The sequence below is a fragment of the Genypterus blacodes genome, unplaced genomic scaffold (assembly GCF_046128005.1).
Source record: "Genypterus blacodes isolate CSIRO-AG114 ecotype Tasmania unplaced genomic scaffold, CSIRO-AGI_Gbla_v1 ptg000033l_1, whole genome shotgun sequence".
Lineage (NCBI taxonomy): Eukaryota > Metazoa > Chordata > Actinopteri > Ophidiiformes > Ophidiidae > Genypterus > Genypterus blacodes.
The window spans coordinates 280,391-307,840 of NW_027466846.1; the positions used below are offsets into that span (position 1 = coordinate 280,391).

Consider the following 27,450-nt stretch of genomic DNA (forward strand, 5'->3'; position numbering starts at 1 on the left):
AATGACATTTTAGGACGTCCCTACTGTAAACACATACTTGGCACTTGTCAAACATTATAAAATGAGCGGTATTGCCTGTTTAGATTGTATTTTTGAAAATCACCGTCTAGAGCCATTTAGAACAGTATACCACAATTTATACACGGATAACTAATAACAACTCTTTGTATACACATTTTATTTCTCAAACAACATATGGAGTACTTTACACAAAATACAAGCCATTATCTGCTTCAAATATTTACATAAAATTTTTGAAGAGAGACACAAGAAGAAAAAAAACATTCTTTGGGTCTGACCATGCAAAACAATAAATAATGTTCCTGACAGAGCTCTGCATGGTACGTTCAAGACTGCTATTCATTAAAAAGATCTTACTTGGCTATACATAAAGCTGCCCCGTTCCACGTAGTCATCGGCCATGCCTCAACCTAAAACTAGGCGACAAGACAAGCGGTGACTTTGAGTAGAGTAGGTCAGGTGCATCCCCACAAATTTGCTACAGTACAATATGCACTCATTCATTTTGAGGCATGCTCTTCATGATTCCAATTTTAAGCAAATCGTTGACCAGGATAGAAAGAGGAAAATTAAAAAGTGAGATGTGCAACTGTTTTCAGTGAAAAGCTTAGATTACTCAGAAGGACTGCAGCATCCTGGAAGGATGAAGCACTGTACACAAAAGGTTCAGACCTCAGCGGTTTTGCTCAAAAAGGCCTTGGAATATTTTCAGCGACGCTCTTGTCACCAAGAAACAATGGACAGGAGCTTGCAGTAGACATCACAATAGTACAGTTCTTGGCCTCACTCCAATCCCTCTGCCAGGTGACAGACAGTGTGCAGAAATGATCCCATGAGTCCATCTGCAGGTCAGGACCAGAATCTGCTCCTCTCTTCTCCTCCCTCTCTCTTTCTCTCTCTCTCCCCGTAACTGTGGCTCAGGCAATCAGCTGTGGCTCCCAGATCTGGCTGGCCATCTGGGGGCGACACTGCGTGATGACCGGAGAGGCTGCTGGGTTCTGATTGTCCAGGCAGAGGCCGCTGACCATGTGCTGCAGAGCGGTGCCCTTTGGCTTCCACTTCTGTGAGCGGGGAAAAGAAAAGGCCAAAAGTTCAGCTCTGTCACAGAAAACACAGAAGTCATCCCACATGTCTGGTTTGAGTTACCCTCGGTTCATCAATTATGCATTTGCGCACGATATCCATGTTAGTAGTGAGTAATGGACTGAGTCAGACCCAGCTTACAGTAATCACAAGAATATTTGACTTGATGCACACAGTGGAAACATGATAGTAAAGGCAGCTGCAAAGCACAGCGGCCTGCCATTCCATGAAAGAAAAACTATTTGTTTTTACTGATAAAAACACCCGTCTGTGTTTCTACACCCTACAGAGGTCAGTAACAATGTACATCAAGCTGCCAGAGGAGTGTAAACTTGAGATACTGGTGTTTGAGTACATGATCAATGGGAGACTTGATACTTTGACTGCGCAACTTTTCAAGGAAAAATATTTCACGGTTTATCTCATAACATTTATCCACAGGCCATAGCAGCTAGGTATTTTACACGGTCACATTTTTACAATCACCGTGAAGTCTTGAAATAGTGCTTTATTATGTAGTGCTGTAGTACTATCCCTCCGTTTTTCTTTCCGTCTTTTTTCCTCAATATTTCTCTCTGCTCTTTCTCTTTCTTTCATCGTTTCATTCTATCCTTCATTCTCTCTCATCTTTTTACCTCCTCCCCCCCTTCTTTCTTCCATTTCTTTTCTTCCCTTATCTCCTCCTTTTTTGACAACTGGAAGACAAAAGGTTGTCACTTGGATGCTGATACTTTGGAATTTGGTCGTTCATTGTGAAATGTAATGTATTTGTGTAACCCAATATCACAGGCAGTGTCTCAGAGGGCTTTTACAGATCCACAAGAACAGTCGGTTCCTGACACAACCCAAGAGCTCTCAAAGTTAATGTGTACGGAAAAGGCCAGGTGTACAATAGGAACCGCAGGTGGGGAACACAATAACTCAGCAGCTAAGGATCTGAGTACTTTTTCCATTCCTGCAGTCTGTAACTTTTATGATACAGGAACAACTTTGTCACTAAAAGGCTGCAAATTGAAATAATCAGCCTAGCAGAGAAAAAAACTGCCATCAGCAAGCTTTGGTTGATCCTCTGCAGAGACGCTCAGTGGCCCGGGGTTTACTATGAGCAGCTTCCATGAAATGAATATGTTGCAGGGTTTGCTGAACAGAGCAAATGTGTTCATTCGACCCTTAAATGTAAGTTCTGACATGATACGGTGAGTTGTTTAATTATATTTCCATTGTATTGCTTTTAAAGCCCTTTCGCGCCCTCCTAAATGACGTTTATGGCGACATGCTCGTTTATGGGCAAAACTAATGAGGAAGATCCAAAGCCAGTAGAACTGTGGTTACTTCTTGCTTCTTAACTCTTGATATGAATAAACTGTATTGTAATTTGGTTTCCAGTCAGTGCCTGAGCAAGTTCGACAAGAAACTTGAGACAGCAGTACAGAGAACGAGGAGTGTGTTTCACATAAACAGGATGTCTATAAATCACAGGGTATGAGTTGTTCGCTATTAGCTTGGTGATAAAATAGTCGGAGTCGAACTTTAAGTAATGGCAAAGAATAACAACGCCATGAAGAGAAGATTTGTGGAGCGAGATGGAGGCTTATCAAAGTGTGGAGGTGAATTTGGGGTTAATCTGAAGAAGTATGAAAGGGCATGGGTATATGTCTGAGTGTGTGACACAAACATGTGTGTGGCTGTTATCAACAGTCTTGACACGCTTTTGGAACAGAGAGAATCTGGAAAGATTCTGGAATGCTATGTGGTGTAACATTAAACACGTTGTGATATTTAACAGCCTGCTTAAGCTTCAACTCAAGTCATTATAGATTAACAACCAATATTCTAAGCCAATACTAAATGCCTTTGATTACAACCATAATAGGTACAAGTAATTCTATTCCTGTCGCATTTGGAAACCTTTCTCAATCTGCTTCCAGACCATCAGGGATCCTAAAAACAGATCCACAAAGTAATGAAATTCCTTTATTGCTCATTAAAACAGGCTGATCCACATCAAGTATTCCTGAGATGGTAAAAATGCTTTTTAAAGGCGACATTAATCCATGTTCTTATTTTCATTCTATTTTGAAACCTTTGTGACGCTTAATGTGCAAAAATAGCAGATATATCAATTCCAATCACGTCTTTGCTGCTCACATGGCGTGAAAGGCACCTCTGCTCTGTTCTGATTGGCACCTGTATCAGGCCTGAAATGCAAACGCAGGGCAGACCCGGGCACATAAGCCTCTTAGTTGGTGGGAGGGTCTAACAAGGTGTGTAGGCAGTTACATTATGATGATGTCAACATGTTACAAAAGTAAAGGACCAATCAAAATAAAGCTGTGAAGGCAGTTAGGACCTATGGGTCTGTCTTAGTGTATCCCTAAAGTATTACACAATAAAAATGAGGGAAATAAAAGAAAGTTGTTTTTTTTTCGAGGCAGCTGTGACAGACCATCATCTCTCTTGGCAACTCCAATCTGATATATATCTATATGGTTATATATGCACATTTTGAGGCATTCTGACAAAAGGCAGGACCAATGATTGTGCTCAAGGGGTTAAAATGATTTCCATACTCTTTAACTTGGACAGCAATGTGAAAAAAAGCATTTTTCCCTTTAGTGGATTCAGCACTCAGAAAAGAGAGGCCAAACGTCTCCCACAGCAAAATAGATTGCTTGTTGATGGGCAAGCACCCAAAGAGCTCTCAGAGGATTAGGATGGGCCTGCAGAGAGATGAGAGGAGGACTGGCTGGCAAATGTCCCGCTTGCTCACACACACATGGATTCAGTTAAAAACTCTCCTCAATGTTGTAAATCGACCATGTAGCCAGCGCGGGTCCGCAAGGGATGTTCAACATTCACTAAAGGAGAGCGCGAGGGCGGAAACAGGGTGTGGTCTCTCTCTTGTTCTACTGTGTCTACAAAATCATCTACCTCTTCCTTAAGCATGAAACACATCTGAACAATACGAGAGTTGTGTCAGTCTCTTGTCTGTTGGCATCATGGACAGTAGGGCTGCTCGTCGTCTGTCCTAAACCTTCCTCTCACCGCCAGCACTTTCATCTCTGAGTTTAATGGTGCTGGTGTCATATAAAGAACAAATGATCGGTTTGAACCATTTGGAACTACAGACACTTGCTACTAAAATGACTGATGGCAGAGGTTTGACGCAAATTCTGTTTCCATTTAAGAACAGCAGGCAAACTCCTGGTGAACAAAAATTATAAAAAATGCATGGAACATTTATTTATTACAATATTCAAATTTGTTATTGATTCAGAGTTGATATTATTCAGCTGACAACACACAGATTTTCTTTTCTTTAAAAAAAAAAAATTTGATTCCCTCTTACCTGTCTGGGCTCCTTTGAATTGCAGGGTTCCATTTTGACCTTTGACCCTGACGTGAAGGCTGTAATGGCCAGGCACAGGTCCAGTTGCCGGATGAGTGGTTCTACTAGTTCCCATCTCTGTAAAATACCCAGAGGAGACATGTTTGGCATGTTTTGCATGACATTTTTGCTCAGGCATGAAAATCCTTTCAGGTTTGCTTGCTGGTGACACTCCAAGGGATTAAAGAGCCAAACTTACAGCTGTGCAAAGGACATTAGACTCCTATTTCAAATATCTACAAATATCTACCACAAACCACTTTGATTCTGTCTATCCGACTTGTCAAAAACCGAGTGTGGTGAGTCTTTCCTAGAATTTACAGAATTGACATTGATTTTTACAGCATTTCCTAGAAATACAGCAACAACAAGTCCAAATGCTACAAAGCATTTAAAGTACACACATAAGGGATTGAATAGGAGAAAGGAGAATATAAAGTGGTAACCCAGTATATATTCTTTGCACATTTGTTGTTATTCCCCCCTCACATAAGTGTCATCAGTGTAAATTCTAATACATTTACTACATTTAATGGAAAGAATTCTAACATCGATTGCGTTCGCTAACATCTCCCTCTAGTGGTCAAGGGCTGACCTGTGACTGTGGTCTGTTGGCTCCTATGCCCCTGCACTCAGTCAGGCCGAGACTGCCTGTGCCCCGGGTCTCCAGACACAAACCTCCTTGTTTAAGCACGCTGGACACTGCTTCCTGCTCCGGAATCCTGATGGAATCATTGACGGAGAGGAGTGAGTGAAATCAGGCCTTGATACGATAATAAAGAACACACGCAGTGAACAGACAGGCCACTCTGCTGAGTAATTCCTTTGTAATGCTAAGTCATGCTGGCTGTTACAACAGATTAATATCTAAATTGAATGAATGCAACATGAAGGAGTGACTGCCTCAGTGAATTGGAAGCGTGCCACAGAACACAAGCAGCCACAGAGACAACTTAGTGGGATACACACATAATAACCCACTCAAAGGTTCCAACTAAACACAGATGTTTTTAGACCAGTTGTTATTGACTTGGTTGATGATGATACCCCAAAGATCTGCAAAATCCTTTCAAAGATAATGCGGTCAGTTATTTATTACCCAAGTCAACAAACAATAAAGTTTTTTGCATCCTTAATGTTTCTTTGTTTGTTGCAACAGCCTGATGGGAAAATAACCCTTGGGAAAATGACTGGGGAAATGATCAACCACCAAATCCAGACTGTGATGTGATCGTAACGCATTACTTTGTTTTAAAGGGTCATAGTTCAAAAAGTATTAAGAAATCCCATCCATCATCTATCCATCCATGCATCAATCAATCAATCATCAATCATCACTTTTTCTCTACTTATCCAGGCCGATAAGCGACCTCACGCCACTTGGTCATGTTAGGCAGATAAATTGCGAATTATTCCTTGGATGACGGTTAGGATATCTGAGCTCCCTCCCTCCACGTAAGTAGATGATATGACTTAGAATGGCTCAAGATGTAGAATGACAGGTGCTCAAATGAGATACTGTACCTCAGCTCAGGGTAGACATTCTCCATATACCAGCGGAAAGGTTTACAGTTCAGCTTTCGTCGCAGTGTCAAACGGTCTGCAATGCTACAAAAATGACAGCACATGTGGATGAAGAGAGAGAGAGAGAGAGAGAGAGAGAGAGAATAAGTCCAGATGCAGAGGGAGAAACGATCACAGGAGAAAAGCGAGGTCTGATATGGAAACTTAGAAATCAACGCTAAGGTAGCCCAGAGGACAACAGTCAGCATTTTGCTGATCTTAATGAAGAGGGCTTCGAGCCTAACTAATGAGAAGCTTATTAATAGTGTTGAATCAGCATGAACACTATTTTGCTCATACACAGAGAGGCACAGAGAGCTGTCATGGGAATTTCAGCTGTAGGAAGAAGGTATCACTGAAATGGACAAAAAGCTCTTTGAAATAGAGCTGAAATAGAAGCCTTCTTCATTTCACCGAAACAAAATACAATGTTTAATAAAAAAATATAATGTATATAAAATGTGTTATATTTGTACTATTCTTGCAAAAAAACCACAAAGATAAAATTCAAAAACACACATGCCGTGGGGCTGTGTCCTGTTGGAAAGTGAACTAAAGTGTCTCTGGGTTCGTGTCTGCGTGGTGAGACAGGTCAGTGCATAATGGACGAACCTGCCAAATGCCTTGCCCTGGGCTGAGGGCCTTGCAGAGTAGTAGTACTGTTTATACTCATCCATCCACACTTCAGCCGCCCGCCGGGTGTTCCTGCATTGACACAGACAAAACACCTGCTCAGATGCAGTAATAACAGTGTTGCAAGAATTCCTGTAGACTCTAATGACAGACGGGAGCCTTCAGATAGCAGCTCCACACTGCAAAGAATCTTCTGTTTCACTCATTACATGAGACTTTGACAATCATTCAAGGTTCCTTTGGCACGAGTAACAATCTAAAGAGATCAGATAAGACAGTACAATAGCCATTGTTTCATCGAGGTTGCAACAGAGACAATCATTTCTCCTCCTGAATGCCGCAACTAGATACATGTGTCAAATATGTACAGGATCAAGCCTTGAGTCTGTCCCCAGAAAGCTGGATCTTCAGGTATTTACTGTCCCATTACATGATGTCTGCAAGGAAGACACCCAAAAGTCAAGCGGTTATGAAAATGATACAGGTTCATCATCTGAGGATCCAGATTATCCACAGTGAATTTGATTGAAATTCAACAAATGGTTGATAAAGTATCTTCTTAAAGTGGGGGGGAAATGAGACCAGGACAAAAGTCTATGTATCCCAAAAAATTATTAATCCCCTGAGGACATATGTGTCTGTATCAAAATGTCAAGGAAATCCATCCAGTTATTGCTAAACTAGGTGATGTTTCATGCAAGGTTAGTGTTCGTTTTCTTTGCAGTGTAATGATACTGTACAGCAGGCGAGACACTAAAGATAGCGTCGCTCTACCAGATTAGCCCACTCACCTAATGTAGGTGAGAGCGTTGCCTTCAGGGAAGTCATACGGGTGCCGTTTGCGGAAAACGTGACCCACGCGGCTGCAGGGCAAAATCTCCAGGCTTCCTCCGCACATCCACACCCGGAAAGACAGCTCTGCAGGAGGATAGACAGCGGATGAGGCCGAGCGTGTACAATGTTTCCAGGACGTTATGGGCTTTGGGAATGGAGTTGTTTATTTGTCATCCTTCCATCTATGTCCAGTATGTGTCCATGTGCCATCTCATTTCCGCACTGGCTATGTTTATCTGCTAAATTGGTTGATGCAGCAGATGGCTTTATCTTGTAAATCCTTGATATCAGAGGTGGACAATTTAATGCTCTGCTGCCTTGGAAATTTCAAGGATGCATTTGGCGTTCGAGACGACAGGGTCCTGTGCCGCCATTTGCCGAGAGAGGTATGCCAGAACCTCGCCAAAATAGTTTAATCGAGATGCTACAATTACTCAAATTTGAATTCTTGATCATTGCAATTTCAATCTACTTGTGTTCTACCTCAGGGTCTACGTATAAAGTTTAACAACAACAATAGTATAAATAATACAACGTTCCTACTTTCTCTGCATCTCTCTCTCTCCCCTTCCCCCTCTTTCTGTATAAAAAATGATCTCCAAAATATAATAAATATAATATTACAAGAATCATTTCGTCATTCCAGAATAAATCAAAATATTCATCACCGCAAACAGACTATTTTTATTGACATTAATTCATGGAAATATCTTGGCTTTTTTCATAAGGCAATGATTAGCTCATTCATATTAGGCATTGATATCTTTACATGAAAGGCACATTGACACTATATATTGTAAATGAACAGGTGCATGCAGCCTGAGTCACTGAACCTGTGCTTGACCATTAAGTGTCTCATAATAAAGTGTCTCACCAAAGTTCTCCCCGCCCCAGATGTCCATGTGGGTGTCGTACTGCCCCAGGTGGTTGAACCAACTCTTGTCCATAACGAAGATCCCGCCAGCGATGACTGGAGTCCTGCAGAGCACGGAAGCACAGAAGTCACCAACATTTTCAGATCTGAACTCTCTCTGAACTGCTTTAATCTTTAAACCATGTGAAGTTGATAGAAGTGACCATCATGACGTTTTAGTCCATCCAAATGGGTTTGGAAAGGTTTCATCAGCCCAGATACTAGGATTCTTTCATTTGAGATAAAATATTAAGTCCAAGATTTCACAAGACTACAAATGAATGCATTAGAATAGCAGCATCACTTTAAATGTCAATTTAAGTTCAAAAGTTCATTCAGTTCAGGTTTCAGTTGGACATTTAACACATATTCATAATGTATATATTAATGATGAATTCCTTCAGGATTGGAACCAGCGTCATTGCATCATTATTAAAGGGGGAAGAGGGAGAGGATCTAAATTAAGCATCGTGGACATGCCTGATTGGCTGTGTGGGGTCGCTCCTTGCCATTTTCTGCTCGATGGGAATTTGCTCCCATTTGAAGTGTAGACTCCAGTCAAACCCTGAGACAGAGAGAGAGAGAGAGAGAGAGAGAGAGAGAGAGATTAGCTGCAGGTGCATAGTGGTTCCTTGATTTTGCAACACATGTTACGTGTACCTTTAAGCATGATTACTTTTCAGGACTACAGAAAATGTAATTGATTTGAATTGAATGATGTTGATGATGTAATATGCTATTTTAAAAAGAAGAATGTGAATCTTCTGACAGGAATCTTTCTCCTCTGCAGCGGTTTTTGAATGCGTTATTACTATAAATGATTACTGACCTCCTCTTAAATCAGCAGAGGCGGCCAAGTAGGCAAAGCTATCCAGGCTGATGACATCGATGATAGGGCTGACCACTCGCGTATGATCCTGGGTGGCAGAAGAACAAGTCAGTTCCTTAGTGAGGATAGACGTTTCATATCTGAACTCTTAATAGTGTACATGGGTTCTCAACAAAGTCGTTTAAAGTCAGTACAAAGTTCTTTTTTTGTAGTCCACCACATTTAAAGAAACATCCATGACAGTGTCTTGCATCAGGATTGCAATAGAAATGAAATGTGTTGCAATCTGAAGCTTGTTCTGGAAACGTGTTCTGTAACATCAAATACCACGACGGCGACTGAACTAACATCCATCTGCTGTTATCTTCAGATCCCATCCGACTCTAATTATTACACAATAATAAGATGGGAACTCACAGATTATTCTCATTACAGTCCAAACAATCATAACAGAGTAACATGTTTCCATTCATTCATTTCGAAAACAATCAATAAATATAGCAGATGAAGCGTTTGTCTTGGATGACAATAATAAAATTTCATTGAACTTTGCTGAATATTTCTTAAATGTAATAATTAAGATTTGCACCAGTAATGCTCATAAGTTCTATTCAATAAAAGTCCAGATAGTGGATTCTTATCATGTGCTGTGGAGAAAATAAGTACAGTTGAATGCGCCAAAGCTCATTTCCCCCACAGAAATCACTTCAGAATCGACATGAAATACGGAGGGGGGTTGAAATGCCACTTTTGGAAAGTGATGCTTTCAACAGCTTTGATCAATACTCATTTCATTGGGCTTTTACTGTGATATGGCGGATGAAGAGGCTTCCCTTCCACAAATGGATGTCAAGTGATAATGTCTCAATATCTCTACCCACTGTCTCACATTCTGGTTTCTGTCTGTGTCAGGTTGCTGGTAGGAGCAAATTCAAAAATGAAATGAGGATTATGAGGAGTAAAAAGAGGAAGTGAAGCGATAATTAAATAGAAGGGAGAGACATGTGTGTGCTCTCTTAATGTCCCATTTTTCAAATACCATTTGGTGTGAACTGACTTCATTCGCCATTGGAGCAAATGTCACGCCTGTCTCTGAGTAAGACAGTGGACACACTGTCCGACAGGAACTAAAGGTCAGGAGCCCGACCTCAGCGTGTGCTGTCTAGAACGGTGGTGCTGAACCATTGTCCTTCAGTATCTCTGCATCCTTTCCATCTCTCCCTGCATCACTCACACCTGATTAGCTAAATCAGTGTTCACTTGATCAAGCACTGCTGCCTCTCTGATCTTGATTATAGACAGACAAGGATTGAGAACCACATCATGCAATACAGCCCTTATACCCCATCAAAAAAAGTGAGGTTAAAGGTCAAACTAAAGCTATAGCTAGGTGACTGATGACCTTGACTCTTTGAGGAGAATCAGAAGTGCGCATCAAACTGAAGACGCAACATACGCAACTAGTGTTGGCCACGGATCACTGTATGCCAACACATTAAATCTGTTCTTCACAGTCTGGTAAAGGTTACCATTTGTCACTATGTCATTGAGCTATAATGTGACTTTGGAGGTCATTGGAGGGGGTAAATGCACGTCCGGGTTCATTCAAATTGACTTTCCTATGGTACATTCAAATTCCCTAATGGCCAAAATACACAAATGTATAACTCGTTACTTAATATTTCCATTTAATCAACGGAGCGTCTGAAATCTTAATTCATCATGTTAATCGTGCTCTCAGGGCCTTTATCAACAGAGCGACGGCCTGAGAATGATTGATGAATCCAGGGCCAGGGGCAGGCGGACTGCGGAGGGGGAAATTATCAGTGAGCCTGCTGTTCTCATGAATGCCAGAGTGGAGATTGTAATACAAACTGGATGAGTCACAGCTGCCTCGAAGCCAAGGATGAGCGCCCGGAAACACACATTCAGTATGATGTGCATACACTGGCAATGTGTGGAATCCTGCGAATTAAACATTGGGTGTCTGCGGGGTGAATAGACCTAGAGTATGTGGTATGAATATGTGAGTGTGTTTGCACGCTGGTGCCAGTCTTGTGTATATGGGAGCAGTCTAATAGGAGAGTGAGCCTTGAGGTTAAAGCTCCGCACGGTCTGCACAGTGCACACTTGAATAAATAGACTGTGGATGTTTGTGGATGAGGAATTATTACACACTGGAAGCGGCTCTGTCTGGATGTTGTCTCGTGAAGTGATTATTACGAAACATCATTACGTAGATTCAAACTTCTCTCTCTGCAGACTGGGTGGGAGTATTTTTTGCCTGTGGTGGGGGGATGGTAGTGGTTTGTGGAGCAGCTGTGTTGGTCAGAGCCCAGCTGTAGGATAGTATTGTCATGGGAGAGAGACAGCCAGCAAACAATCTATTACTTACAAGTGAGGGATGAAGGTTTCTTTTCCACGGCAACCTTTCTCTTTATCAAAACATTTACGCCTCAAGTGCTCGTCCCGGTGAATTCTCGTCTTTCTCTGAACGTTGAGTATTTACATTCTGTGTGCGTTTGTGCGGAAAATGATCCGAGACGCAAATGAACGCAGGCTCGCGGCCAAAAAGGTCCTGCACGCCCTTGAATGCCAGTGAAATTAAAATGATGAGGCAAAAAAATATATAAAAAGGGAGAAAAAAAACACAATGATCCACTTCTACTCCCCCCTTGCTGCAGCAGCACTGTGCACACAGAGTGAAAACAGTCTGAGAGGACTGAGAAAGAGGTGCCAGCAGCTCACACACTACCTCATACTTACACAGGTGTGTCTACATATTTGTGACACGTACGTAAATATGCTACCAAAGTAAAGGACCAATCAAAAACAAAGCGCTACAGGTTTGTCTTACTAGATCTTGACAATATTCAGCACATCTTCACAAAGGCATTGCACTATAAACATGAGAGAAAATACCAAATAGCTCAAATATATTCTTTTAAATAAGAAAAAATAGAAAAAAACCACTGCAACCAACAACAACAACAACAACAACCATTACATACAAATCACATGGATCGCAGACAAGTGTATTCATTTATAACCAGTAACATAAACATGGAAAAAGAAACAAAATACCCTTGAGATTGAAGCTTTATGCCCTCTGAACACAATAAAATTACGCTGGTGTGAGCTAACAAGCATTCCACCTACAAAATGCAATGTGTGTGTGAGTGTGTGTGCCTGCTTGTGTATTAAGTGTCTAATTGAGTGTGAACGACGCAGGAGTGACAGTCTACGGGCCTGCGGTTACCTCTTTGACTCTCTGGATCAGCGGCTGCAGCCAGTCTGTGTTGACCTCACAGTGGCTGTCTAAGAAGGTCAGGACGGAGGCCGAGGCCGTGTTGGCTCCACGCACCCGAGACCGGATCAGACCTGCAGGAGACACTCAGGTCAAACTCAGGTAGGAATGAGGAATCATTTTTACAGAGTGATTGCTTGTGATTTCCTTTTTCCTTTATCGCTTCTCAGCAGCTGCAGTTGAACAAGTATGACCTGAATTCCTTTCAGATGAGGAGATACGTGGATGGGTGAAAGGTGAAAGTCTCTCCTGCTGTGAAAAAGTGCCAGTTGCCCTCTTGGCAGACAAATCAATGCCCCTGGCTCCTCTTAGCTGTGAGATTACTGAACGTCAGTGTAAAATAGGAAGAACTCCAAAGCCTGATGGTTTTCAGTGTCTTAGGTCGGACATCTGTGTTTTTTTGGAGACTGCTCATCATTTGTCATATTTTTATTACTGCTTTAAACATGGGTTGTTTATCTTCACTGACATGGCTGGATGAAGTATGACACGCTTATAATATAGTGCAATGTTTTGATGGAAATCCTTGCCTGACCTGACCTTTTGCGCATATGGATCATTTTAGAGCATGTGACAGAAATGTCTATTTTGTCATTGAGGTATGAGGATTTGTTGTTGAGAGAGATTTGTAGAGGACTTAGATCTGCCAAGCGTCTTTCAGAATACACAGACTTTTGAAATGAAACCTTTTAAAAGGATTAGTCTGAAGTAGATTCCAGAGGCCCTGGCCTGCCTTTCATCCCAGCAACCACTTTAAATCTGCTTGTTTACTTGGCGTCAAGGGCACCGAGTTAAAGATTCTTCTTCATAAGTCTCTGAAATTAGATTCATTTACATTTATCACAGGGTTCACGAGGGGACTTAGTGTTTTCACTTCAATTGTATCTAAGGTCCGTAGTTCAAGAGATGCTTCTCATCATCTAAAGAATTTTGTTTCAAAGTCAAACATCATCTGGTACAACGATGTTTATAATGATAGTTGCCAGAATCAGATTAAGGGAAAGGCATCCTGCTTTGAAAGAGTACAAGAGCAGCACTGAAATAGACGATTATTTGCACTTGGTGCGTGTATCTATATTTAACTTGATGCTAAGTGATGAGGACATTTGTCTCAGGTCAGTGGGGAGAATCAACTTCAACATTTGCCACGGCTGAACAGCTCACAGAATCCACCGAATGGAGAATACATTCCATTTTAGATATGAAGATGAGTTAGTTGCCAGTGATTCATCTTTCCTTTTTCAAAGATACATTAATTCAAACTCTGGAGTCTAAATTCATTTTTCAAATTTCGGCTTTAATTTTTCTTGCTAAAAAGCGACCTTGGAAAAAATGATTTTAGATGTTTCATTACTTTGTTTTTATTTTATGAGCCAGAATATGTATATCAAAGGGTAGACAATGTCTGTCACACACAGTAGCTCGCTGCTACATCAAAGAGGAAACATATCTGATATACAGTGTGTGTGGATGAGCCCTGTGGAGAGGACGCAGGGACACTGCAGCGCCGACAAAGCACCGCACGGCTCAGGCGTGATTAAAGCAGAGCACCAAAACACAGAAACACCAGGTAGGTGGCACTGCAGGGGATTCTCATTCTCTTGTGACAGACGAGTGCTCTTGAAAAGACCCAATCATTTGATGTGTCAAAGTGGCACAAGGATTACACAAAGATTCCTCTGACAGATAGACGAGCGAGAATGATGCTTAACCAATGGTCTTTTCAATTCAAATTGAATTCACTCTTAATTCAATAATGGTCCATAGAGAATTAAAAAAAGAGGATCAAGGTACACATGTAATAAAGGTGCAGCCCCTTTCAACTACTTATTAGAATGAGGAGATTCCTCCTTTTCAGATTATTTTCTACTACTGCTGTGGAGTTTTGGCAAATCGAAATGATGCAGCTGTTGAACTACGTTTTGCTAAACTCCTGTTGTACTAATGTTTACTTTTACATGAATTGAATGGTATGAGTGAGTGGATTGACTTCATTTAGTTGTGAACAATAGGTGAAAGTGTCTTTTAGGACCTTTAGGAATAGGATCTACAGCCCAGGAACTAATCTAATCACTGTTCCCCAAGCTCAAAATGCAAGTAAACACTATGAAAACATGCAAAGTGTATTTGTTTCCTAGACAATTTCCTGTTTTTAAAAAGAACTATAAAAGTGGGAAAGCTACTACATGCAGCACCTTTAAAACCCCAGACCCCGGTCTCCCCTCTCCCTCCACACTCACCCTCTCTCCTGCTGTTCCTCAGGCAGTGCACTTTGGGGATTTGCGAGAGCAGCTGGCAGTCCTCAGCTGGAGGAGAAAGCAGAGGAGATGTGATGTCATGGTGAAAGTAGACTCACACACACTTCCAAAAAACCCGCTGTGCCCTTCTCCGTATTCGTCACCCCTCAAACACACTGATATACACAGATGCGAGCCGCGAGAGTCGCACTGCACTGGATTTTGTTTTGTCCACGTAAACACGTTCACAGTCACGCTTGGACAGTCACACGGCCACACAGCACAACATTAAACACATCAATCAGTTTTCCATCACAGCCCTGTGGGTAATTGGAAACACATAAACTGAAGAAATGCACTATTCTCTGCTCAAACAAAGAGGCTTAACTTAACAAATACTTCCATTCAAAACTCCAGAGAGTGGATAATTCCCATCTTCAAATCTGGTGTTCCGATCTTGTGTTGATGTGGAAGGACAGACATCATAGCAAACATGGCACACAACCACAGGTACATATACAGTACACACACCCACACACACTGGAGAGGATTAGAGCAGAGTGTCATATAACGCAGGCTTTATGGTTAAATGAAGTAGGTGACTAACGGTGATTGTGCTTCAGAGGAACAAGGACGATAAATTGTAATCCCCCTTGATGAAATTCGCTGTGGGTGCAAACCTGTTTGTGTTTATTCATGCTTGCACTCTGTATCACAAGGGGTCGTGTGCATGACAGCGTATTAGTGCCTGCAGGAGGGGGACAGCTGGTGTGTATCAGTGTATAGAAGTGTGTGCGTGTACGCGTGTGTGTATGTATTGAGCGAGGAGGCGGGGGGGACGGGGGGGGGCTCAGTGGTAAACCGCTCAGGGACGGACAGCACAAAGTCATAGATCACACCCACAGAGAGGATGCTGTGTACTTTAAGACAGATTGTGTGTATGCATGCGTGTGTGTTTATATGCATTGGCCAGATGCGAGCATGCAGTTGTGGACCATACACTAATTCACAGTTTATACGGTTGAAAGCAATCGGATCCCATCAAAATCCACACCAGAGACTAACGAGATATATCTTGGTCCATGTTCTGACTTTTGACTGAATCACTTTGTAATGTTGTAACGATTTTGAGGTATTCCACCATAAAACACAAAAATGTACAGGGATGAAGTCACAACCTCTCCACTAAAATGAGCCCATGGATGTTGCAACATGTCGAAAAAGAAAAATCCCTGGAAAAGCAAGCTTCTCTGCTATTTGAGAGGTCTTAATGTGTGAGCTGGGAGTAGTGCCAAAGTCTTAGCCTAGCTGACACCACTGGCACAGGCCTCATATCGTTTCCTGTTAGCACAACGCGATGAATTAACTTAATTTCTTGTCCACTGACTGTCAAACTACTACTGTCGACATTACTTCTTGGTCTATACTTTATAGAATTAGCATAACAATTAGAATTGTGAACAGGTATGGCAGTGAGGTGTCAATCATCCTGTGTTTATTCTAAATGTTTATGTTTATTTATGTGACGTGTGTGCTTATGTGTGGGTGTGGAAGAACACCCCGGCCCGCCCCCTTAAGGCCTAGTGTGCTAGTACACACTACGGGAGCCACAAGCTGTTATGTGGACTGCAAGTAAAGGTCAATGTCTGTGATTAAGGAGGCCTGCCCTGACCGTTAAGGCAAGTAAGCCTTAACAGGATTACCGCGGGGCAGGAAAATCCCTCTGCCCTCTACTGACCAACATCTCCCACAATGCCGAGGGCCACCGGTCACTTCTACTGTCAGTGTCCATCACACTCTGGCTGCCGAGCTTCACCTGCCCTCTGGCTCACCGTTGAAATATCTGCAGTGGAATTTATGAGCCGTTGTGAGCAAAAGCTGAACACATCATGAATGGAATCACTTCAGAGTTTTTGTGGCCGATTGGTTCTATAAAACAAAACAAAACAAAACTTAAAAACAGGAAAAAAATTATGAAGGGGATCGCTGTCAATGCTCTTATTTTCACCCCACTGCTACGCTCCCTTGTAGCCCCTCCACGATGCAAACTGAGTGAAAACACCGTTCAACATATTCTTCCTGCTACCGTATGTTAGGCCATAAAAATTAACTGGCTCCCTAACTTAAGTCTTTAATGTTTAGGGGCTTCAAATACATTTTGAATGGAGAAGACAACTGCTTAGATCTCGGTCTGATCCTTAGAAATGCAGTATCAGTGGGGCTCGAGCAGCACCATGAGAAAAACCCTTACTTTCCCTGTTTTCCATCAGTGAGGGCATGGGAGGTCTAATTTGTGTTGACATTCACAAAAAGAGGAGTTGAACTGGAGATAATGGCGCCATAAAGAGCAGTTTTCTCTTCACATAGCTAAGGAGTTCTGCAGAATTAGTGGATCACCCGCCACATTTAAGTCATTATTCACCTCAGCGTCGGACAGATTACATGAGCTCATGCTCCACTCGGTCCACACGACTTTCTCTAATCACCACCACATGCATCTTCTCTGTGGGAACGACATATCGACCTACATTCACTGTGTACTTAAGCACTCAAACACAGACACACACCTACAGTACATGCACACACGCACACTCTCACTCAGAGGTGTCAGCCCTGGCCAGACATCTGAACAGAAGTGTCTCAGCGGCTCGAGCTGCAGGAGCTCTAATCCCTCATTTATTCTCCCTGTGCGGCTGCCACTCTACCTGCACCCTCACTGAGCTGTGAGCCAGCATAACCAGGTTACAGCCCTGGAACTGGAAAACCCGGGTTGATGCCAGCTACTGTGTTTAGGCCAAATTGTCCTTGAGCAAGGCGTTTACTTTCCCCGCCAACTTAACAGACTTTTTTGTTCACCTTCAAGCACTGAAAAGTTTCAAAATATACCCAAAATGCAAATATCCGTGTTCAACACCAAAGATAACAGTACTGAAGATAAGAAAATTATATTACAAAAGTTTGGGGAAAATATAGATGCAGTCTAAAAAAGCGATTTTTAACATTATTTAAATTTCATATTTTGGAAATATATTCATTAACGTCCTAAAAACAATGGTTTTGTGTTGCCTTGACAACTCACATTTCGAAACAACTCAGATATTAGAAAAAATATCAGTTTGTCAATATTGTCATGGGGGGGACAGTGGCTCAGTCAGCAGGGGACTTGGCTGAAAACCAAAGGGTTGCCAGTTCGAGTCACAGGAGGACCAAAAAAAACAGAAGATGGGCTGGTAGCTGGAGGGATGCCAGCGCATCTCCTGGGCACTGCCGAGGTGCCCTTGAGCAAGGCACCTAACCCCCAAATTCCTCCCGGGCCCCCCTCACTCTGCATCTCTCCATCTAATTGTATGCGGACTGTGTGTTTGCATGAAAAAGTGTGTTTCCAAGTCTGTCAACATGTGATGTATGTAAAAACAACTGAGTGAAAAAAATAATTTCCCCTTGGGGATCATTAAAGTGTCTTTCTTTCTTTATATATTTACCCGCCTCATGCTGCTCTGTTGTTACGGCATCTTCATTTACGAGCACTGACATATGAAGCACGCTGCTGTCACCTCAGCATCAGTATCTGGTTTTCTCTAATCATCGACCCACTAAAGCTTCAAAGCATCTTCTTCCTCCTGACAATCTCATCAGTCAATGATTCCCCTTTCTTTGTTGTTTATGCTAACTGACATATTGCTTATTGTCATTAGTGTCCCACGGATTCGGCGCAGGTGGCAGCACAAAACTCACGGTCGGAGCTGAAGTCGTCGATCAGGATTATTTCCTGAATAAGAGACTGAGGAGTTCGGGTCAGGACGCTAAGAGAGACAGAGAGACAAAAAGCAAAGGGATCAGAGGTGGGGTCACAGAGTAAACTAGAAGACATACCTCCCTCAAGGCCAAGAAGTACATAAAGGTTATTGCAGCGCCACCATAGGCAGACCAGTACTCTGCCCTGAATCACAGCTCTGGAAACTTTAAAAAAAATATCTTGCTATAAATCAAACAAGACAAGCAAAGACGAAATTTCACATCTCGTGGCCTCATTACCTCTTGATGGTGCGCAGGAGAGTGGAGCGAGCCTCATTGTGGAAAGTGATGATGATGCTGGTGGAGGGAAGGTCTGCGTCATAATTCAGAGAGGCGCACCTGTAGTGCAGAGTATAAAGTGAGTGTGAGCAGGTGCGTTTGGTTTCCTTTCACCTCGTGTGTGATGCACTCACACAGCTGCACATCAGGCACCTGTGATTAACACCAGCGCCCTGTCGAGGAGCCTCAGTATTGTTGCTGTAGTGACATGAAAATTGCAGGTTGCTAGGCAACAATTGCACAGATTTCTGACCCTGCGTTTTTTATTTATGACCAGTTGCCAGGAGGTCAGAACACACAAACATGTTCAGAAGAAAAGAATTGGGTTGTTTGCTGCCTGGAACAGGAGAACAAAGACATTCAGGGTCGGCAAATCTAACTTAATTAGCTGCACCTGTGCTCCACCTGCTGACTGCCAACAAAAGGATGAGTTCTATTTATTTCTAAACTAAACAATTTCATGTAACACAGATATGAGTATAAATCTGTCAAAACAATGACATGAAATAAGATTATTTTCCCTCACATCAGCACTATTGAGTATGTGAGTGTTTTTTATATCTTATCTGGGGTTTAATATTTTTGTTGCACTTTTGACCCCTTTGACAATTGAGTAGTATTTTTTTTAAATTTTGTTAGATTTCTTTATCCACATTTTGTCATTGAAACTCATTACTCTGTTGTGATACCTTCATGTTATTATTTGACACCACACTGCTGCACACACACAACTTCACTGTGTTGTGTTTCCGAGCTGTGGCATTGATTTGCTTGATTCTGTCTGGTTTCGAGATCCTGAGGATAGTATTTCGACAATTCATTGATCTGTACTGGAAGCAGGTTGTATTATTCTAGGAAAGATTCACAACTTGATTAAAAACAAAATGACTCAATAGGAATTTTTTTTTGCATTGTGTTTTCACTAATACACATAAAATTAAACATGTAAACGTTTAAAATTCTGTGGTGAAATGACATTTTATCATCAAACAATCTTTGAGGTGTTATGCTTTTATGTCTGTGATGTGTGTGATACGTTTAATAAACAAAGCAGAATTTCTAAAAAGAAATTCCAGATATAGTAACCGTGTTTCTACCCCACTAAAGGTCACAAACTGCACTCATGATGATGAATAAAAATGTGTGTTTGTGGGATGTGACCTTAACCTTTAGCACACACACACACACACACACCACACACCACACACACACACACACACACACACACACACACACACACACACACACACACACACACACACACACACAAACACACACACACTGGGTTTCCCGCTCACGTGCAGCTTATGTGAGATTAGTGGCGGATCATCTCACACACCTGTAGTGTCGTGTGTCTCTGATGTTCCTCTCGCTGCCCAGCAGGTCGCTCTCCTTCTGGTTGAAGGCGTGTTCTCTGTACGGGTCGTCGCCCAGTTTCAGCTGCTTCGCGGCCATATACGCCTTCTCGTCGAAGCCTCCCATCAGCTGGCTCTGCTGCTCCATCCGTGCCGGCTTGGTCACCTGCAGGCCACAGAAACATGCTTCTTTTGAGTCTCATATAATTGACTGGAATCTGTCTGTCTGTCTGTATGTATGTACTCTCCTTTTGTCCTTCTTTCTTGCATTCCCTCCTTCATTTTTTAACTTGTCTTTCTTTCTTATGCTCTCCTTTGTTTCTTTGTCTTCCTTTGTATTTTGTCCTCCTTTCCTTCCTCTCTATTTCTGCAATTCCTTCTCTTGTTTCATGTTTCATTGTTTGTCTACATCTTTTCCTCATTCCTTTTTTTCCTCCTTTGTTTTTTCTTACCAGTCTCTTCTTCCTTTTTGTCCTTTGTTTGTCTTTCCTTTACTCCTTCTGTTACCCTTCTCTCGCTTACTTTTCAATCTTTAACCAATTAAAATCCTTGCAAATCCCCATTTTATGATCGAACAGCAAAACCTTTTCTTTTTCAACAATCACAGTAATTCTGAAACTTTGAGTGCATTTTACTGCTTATTTGTTCACTTGTACTCTTTTTAATGCAGACTCTTAAAAGACTTGCTAGCCAAATCTAAGAAAATGCAAAGGATAGAAAGGAATGTTGTGGAATTTACTACAACAAAAACACACACAAACACACACACACAAACACACACGCAACAGCTGTGTCACTCCAGATTTGAGAGGCATTACATATCGACATGAGGTATGTTTGGTGTCAACACTCTCCCTCTTTTACAGCCATCATCTCTGTCAGCAAACTCTTCCTCTAACACGTCTGTTATTGCTGTGAAAACGACTTGATACCACATGTTACCTCCCCATAAAGCACGTTTCTTTTGGTGTTTTCACAATGTGTCGTTAGTTTGTTGAGAAAAAACAGACTGCGCTCTCATGCTTGACATTCAGCAGATTCGGTTCGATTTGCATTGGTTTAAAGGCTTTCAGGGTCCCAAACCTTTCTGTGCCTAAGATACCGACTCACACTTTTGATTTAAGAGTTCAGTCAGTCAAATCAAGCCAAATATCAAAAATGTTTAGTTTGGGAATACTGATATTGATGATTTCCCATAAAACCATGATGGGCTACACATGAACAAGATCTTTTATTACTCTGGAGATCTTCAACTCTATCTGCAACTCATCCTCAACACTTCTGCTGCAACCCTGCTGCAACACTGGTGAGCTGAGGGTTCAAAGGATCAGCAGTTTTGGGTGAACTGGCACTTTAGGTTTCTTCCCCCATATTACATTGGTTTGGAAGCAGAGATGGAGACACGTATGAGCAGACTGATTAAAATGTAAATGCTTGTTTTCTTATTCAGATCATGTCAGAGTTAACAGGGCAGAGCAGGACACTCTGTATAAATCCATTGTAATTAATGGATTCTCCCACAAGGAGTTTCAACGCTGGCTGACAGCCTGAGACGGGTGAGGGTGAGGGTGAGAGCAAAACAGCTGATGAACAAATATGAAGAGGAGTGAGAGCAGCCTTCATCAAAGAGAAACAGAGTGAGATAGGCAGACGGAAGGATAGAAGGAGGTAAAGGAGGAGAGAGAGAGGAGAGGATGTGTCTGGTTCATGATTTTAGACGAGCAGCATTCACCTGAATTTGTATTTTGTATTATATCTCTGTAATACACAAAGACAGATTTATCATTTAGATTTCAGATGAGTTTGCAACAATTTTTCTTCATCGCTCAAAACCTGTAGACATTAACAAACAAAACAAAATTTCAATATAATCATCACATCAAGTAAATACAGAGCTCTAATTATTTCGGAAACATATCAGCTTTAAACTGTCAAAAAAAATAGATAAAATCAAAATGTTTTTAAAATAAAGATTTATTTACTCTGCAGTCAAATAATCCAGATTTTAGTTGGAGTAAATTATGATTAGGGACTAAGAGTCACCAGTAGACAAATATTCCTTATCCCTTGAAAAACGTGCACACATTTTCAGACAGAATAATGCATTTAGATTAAGAATACAGTTATTAGATTGAAGTGTATTATATCCAACTGCAAGGTTTGTAATTTAGCGAAAACACACTGCTGAGCAAAAAAGGTTTTTAGTTTGAATTTAAAAGGAGTCGATGTTGGAGCAAGTCTCAAATCTATTGGAAGTTTATTTGTTGCATGGTAGCCAGATGCTGCTTGTCCATGTTTTGCCTCTGGGGGGAAGTTAACAGACCGGCCCTGGATGACCTGAGGGGTCTCAAGGGTCGATATTGTACATATAAACAAGTCTTATTTGGACGCGAGTCCTCGCTAACTCTAACCCTAACTCTTGCTATCTTTTTCCGATGAGAGGAGGCTGATTTTAAAACTGATTTGATGTGGCTGTTAGATCTGAATCTGGCTGTTTTTCTGGCCTTCAAAGACAGAGAGTCAAGGTGTGAGCTCACTTTCCTCTTTGGCACTAAACATAATTATCTCCGTTTTGTCCTTATTTAGTTGAAGGAAATTCTGGCACATCCAGTCATTAACTTGCTCAATGCACTGGCACAGCAAATCTATAGAATCATCGAATCACTTAATGTCATCTACAGTAGAGTCATTTAGTGACAGAGCTGTATAGATTTAAGTGTCGTCTGCATAATTATGATGAGCAATATTCTTATGTCACAGTCTAAGTGGGAGCATGTAGATGAAGTAAAAGTATTTAATCATGAAAATTTGCTTAAAAAGCATTTAGCTTCATTAATTCTTCATTTGTTTTACCGCTTGAACTGTTTATTTCCACTTAATTGTAATACGAAGCCATTTTAAGGTATAAAATTAAGGGTGTCCTTTCTCTTAATGAATAAAAAAAGGTCATCCACCTTTTTTTTAAGAATTAAGAATAAAACTGCACATTTTAATGACTTGAATTTCCTTTCATTTGCAAGATAAGTGGATAGGCTGCGTCAATTAACCTTAGTCTGACTGATTAAAGACTTTCATCCAGCAAAAAGGATAACGAGGCACTAAAAAAGATTTAGGGATTCACTTTGGCTTCTTTAATGATCACATTCATTTAACCACTTAAAAATCTTTCATTTCCTTTTTTCTTTCCTAACCTAGAGGTCAGCAGCAAGTCAGCAGCATCCACATTTACACTAGAACACCATAATTACCGTGAACTCTTTATGTAAGAGTATTTTCTCTTCCTTAACTTCATTTTCTCTACCAGATGTGCAGAAAGAGTGAATCCCTCTGCTTTGTAATTTATTCTCTAATTTATTCCTCCCCACCTCCTGTTCCTATTACACACCTAAGCGTTTACAGGGATGGAATCTCTTTGAATTGCCTCCTTTTTTCTTATTTGTTCATGTTTTTGGGAGTATTTCCTTGGGTTGGGAGCCATTTGTTGCCTTATGAGACATTGTATGCGATTGGACTCTATACAAATAAACTTGACTTGACTTGCTGTCTCTGAAAGCAATGACTATGCAGTTAATAACACCATCGATCTTTCATCAAACTACTATTTGCCATCTGCAAACAGTGAAGCGTCTTTCCTTCCTCTCCACTCTGTGCTGCAGCAGGAAAACTTCCCGCATCTCTAATGTACTGAAGCAAAATCCTAATATCACAGTTCAATGGTTCCAAACTGAAGCTTATACATTTTCATGAATTGGTGTTACAACAAATTCAAAGGAACAGTGTGTTATTCCAAGTATAGACATAAAGGGTCACAGCAATGCCAGGTATGGTTATTTCTTATTAAAGGGGACACCCTTAGATTTCCTTGTTCCTTCTGCCATCCAGCGTCTATTATGAAACATTTTCTTAGCTTTAATGTGACAAAAATACATGGCCCCAATTCTACTCTCCTTTGCGAAAGCACCACAGTGTACACTGAGTGAAAAAGAGCAGTTTTAGGTACTGTCTCTTTAAGGTTTCCTTCTGAAAAGCTCACTTTGTTCTTGCTGAGCTGGCAACACTCGTGCACTGTGACGGCTGCTGATCAAACAGTTACGCTTGTACTTGGTGGGTGTGTCTAATCAGGGGTGTGTGACATGTTTACATTATCATGTCAGAGAAGAAAAGGACCAATGATAAATGAAGCACTCATGACGGTTCAGGATCTTTGGATCTGTCATGAGTGCTTCTTACCGGATAGAACTCAACCTACTTTCTGTTGATGTTAAAGGTTTGTTTCCATACATATAGGCCTGTATTTCTGAATGAAATGTGGTTTAAATTGGTGATCTTTGTACTTAAAGTCACATTTTGCCGGTTCACGAAAGACAAGGAAGTGTTTGGGTGTAAGAAAATGCCGGAAAAATTGCTGAGTTTTATAGAGACTTTGTGCTCTCTGCATGGCGCCTGGGTTTCTCCTTGTTAACGGAAAATGTTGCTGATTCTGAGTCACTTGTGATTTCTCACAGCACATAAAACTCAATTTTATAGTACAATGTTTATATGGATACACCTCAAACCAAAAGACATTGGCGGGTTAGAGCCCAAATCTGCAACATAACCAAACCAAACCACAGCCAAGAGGACACGCACCGAAAACGACTGATTATTAACAAACATAAAAGAATACGAGCTGATTAAATTTACTGACGATTCGGTCGTTCACTGGAAAACTTAACGACACATCTAAATATACACTGAACACAAGATGGCAGCTGTTGAAGTGCGAGATAATGACAACCAAGCCGGAGCTGCATCCCTGGAAAACGTGAGGCTGCTCGGCTTCGGACAAAATCTGAGGGCTCATTAGATGTGAAAACAGCCTGACAGCATAGAAAGAGGTTTTAAAAGTAGTGATGCACAGGAAATTAGAGCACTCGGCAGAGGAAATGAAGGGGAAAACGAGAAGAAGCGAGAAAACACAGCTCTCCAAGATGATGTCATTAGTGGTGTGATCAGATGCTGTTAATGAAGGTGGAGGGGAGTGAGGGACAAGGGCAAGAGAGGGGGGGATAAAGAGAGAGAGAGAGAGAGAGAGAGAGAGAGGGGCAACAGAGAGGGAGAAGGGAAAGAGAGGGAGAAAAGAAACAAATGTCTCTCTTCAGTAAAAAAAAGTCCCACTAGCAGCTGCCAGTTGTTTATCTGCCCTGTTGGACCGGGTGTTTCAGGTCAGATTACCAGAACAAACCTTGACGGGAAATCTCCGTTTGGTGACAAAGGTGAACGAACAGACAAGTGTGCAAATCAAACATCACACAAAGAGGAAAAACTCAACCCTGAAGAATCTTTTGAAATGTTTCAAAGAACCGATCTGATCAGTTGTGGCGTCTCTCCATGCGGGTCGCCAGCAGTTCTCCACATCTGCATGTAAGCCTCCCGAACATCACATCTCTACTGGAATCACCGAAGCCACGTTAGACAAAGTGATTCCATATTTTTCTGTGCTGACATCACAACATCTCCACATTTTCTGGCGTGCAAACACAGCACAGTTTAAGCTTTTAAACAAATAACGACTTCACTGTTTGCCACTTGAATTTGCCCTTGAATGATAAAATCCTGTGAAACCAGTTTGGATGATCCAACTCATGCAAACCCCTAACACACACATCCACTATTAATTCACCCTCTATCGCACATTTTGGACCAATTCTGACAGTAAAACACCTTCTCTTTGACTTCATCCCTGTTTAAACAACTACAAAGCACAGATCCGTGTCTTTTCCTAATGCAAGAAGGAAACGCCTGGAGCCAAGTTGAAAGATCACATCTCCTAATCTGAGCTCTGGCAGCCTCCCAGCTCCTAGTATGTTCCCACCATGTGCACACAGACTACAAATGTGTTCCAACTGGACTCCTAGCTGTAAACCAAGCCTGAAGACCACCACACCTTCTTACCAGAGGTGATGTTTCCACTCATCCACCCAACTACAGACAAACACAGACCTTGACTTATCTGTTCCAGACCTTAAATGACACGTAAAGAACAAAGAGCGACACTCCAATCATGTCTTTTCTCTTTCCAATCCCACACAGACTTGACTGGGTCTCGACATAATGTGGTTTGAGATGCGTTTGCGCACCGACGCACAGGATTTATGGAAAAGCCTCTTACGGCGGTGCGTTCACGCTCGGTTGTGACACCGACAACATACCTACAAACACGTTCACACACATTGTTACAAAAGAATCAAAATACCGATCCGCGTTCAAGCTTATACACGTTCACACGAGAGAGACGCTGATGTTGACAACCAGCTGTGCATCATCAACCCTCCACCTCCACCTCCTCATCCTCATCCTCATCGCCCAGGTTGGAACACATCAACATGCAGCACACACTCTCCTGCAGCTCGGCGCCTCCATCGGCAGCGCCTCCCCGCTTTTATATCTGCTTTGTTATCCGTCCGACACTCACTATCAGCGGGATGGTCCGGTCGTCCCGGTGGATGTCCGGGCGACCGCCGGAGCCCTTCTGCCCATGGCCCTGGCCGTGGGGCTGCGACGCCGACGACGACGGGGACGCTTGGGGTCTGCTGTCCTGCCACAGGTAATAAAATGTTCCCAAAATCCACGCTACGGTCAGAATGGCGATGGCGTTGGCCCGTATCCTGCGCATGGTGAGCCCATATGGAGGGCGCTCCGGAGGAGGCTTTAGTTATGGGTCCGGGAGGAGAGGAGGGAAGCGGCAGTGGCGGTGGCGGGGTGGAGGGGGGAAGAGATGAGCGGCAGACGGTGCAGCCTCCGCCGGTGATGGTGGAACCGCAGCAGCGCAGACATACACACACACACACACACACACACACACACACACACACAGCAGATTGGATCTCAGAGCTTTACGGGCTCTTCTGCCGGAGCGCCGCTGCTGAGCACTGACACAACCGCGGTCCTAGCGCCGAGTGATATCATCCTGACACACACACACAGGCAGATACACACACTTGCAAACGCGGGCGCACACGCAAACGCACTCACACGTCATTCATCCACAGGAAGGAGAGGAAGCGACCAAGCACCCGGTCACACACTACACAGGCACTTTGTCATTTGGTGAATTGTTAGAACACAGTCAGATTCCAGTGCTACTTTATAATTTCATCATTTTGCATTATATAATTAAAAAAATGTTGAAGCAAGCATTTGACATGACAGTGTGCATACAGTTATGGGACAT

At 42.1% G+C, this 27,450-nt stretch overlaps 1 protein-coding gene across 1 annotated transcript; it reads right to left on the reverse strand.

Annotated features, from left to right (window-relative positions):
- Positions 1 to 335: 335 nt before the first annotated feature.
- On the reverse strand, positions 336 to 27,175 carry galnt16 (UDP-N-acetyl-alpha-D-galactosamine:polypeptide N-acetylgalactosaminyltransferase 16). Its single transcript, XM_076146666.1, has 15 exons — positions 26,692 to 27,175; positions 20,222 to 20,403; positions 18,844 to 18,942; positions 18,544 to 18,611; positions 14,812 to 14,877; positions 12,524 to 12,645; positions 9,265 to 9,352; positions 8,916 to 9,000; positions 8,397 to 8,500; positions 7,480 to 7,606; positions 6,668 to 6,760; positions 6,017 to 6,100; positions 5,088 to 5,214; positions 4,454 to 4,570; positions 336 to 1,082 (listed from the first exon to the last, which is right to left on the reverse strand). Exons 1-15 carry the CDS (start codon positions 26,890 to 26,892, stop codon positions 939 to 941), a joined length of 1,707 nt encoding a protein of 568 aa, XP_076002781.1. The 5' UTR covers positions 26,893 to 27,175; the 3' UTR covers positions 336 to 938.
- Between the last annotated feature and the right edge of the window lie 275 nt (positions 27,176 to 27,450).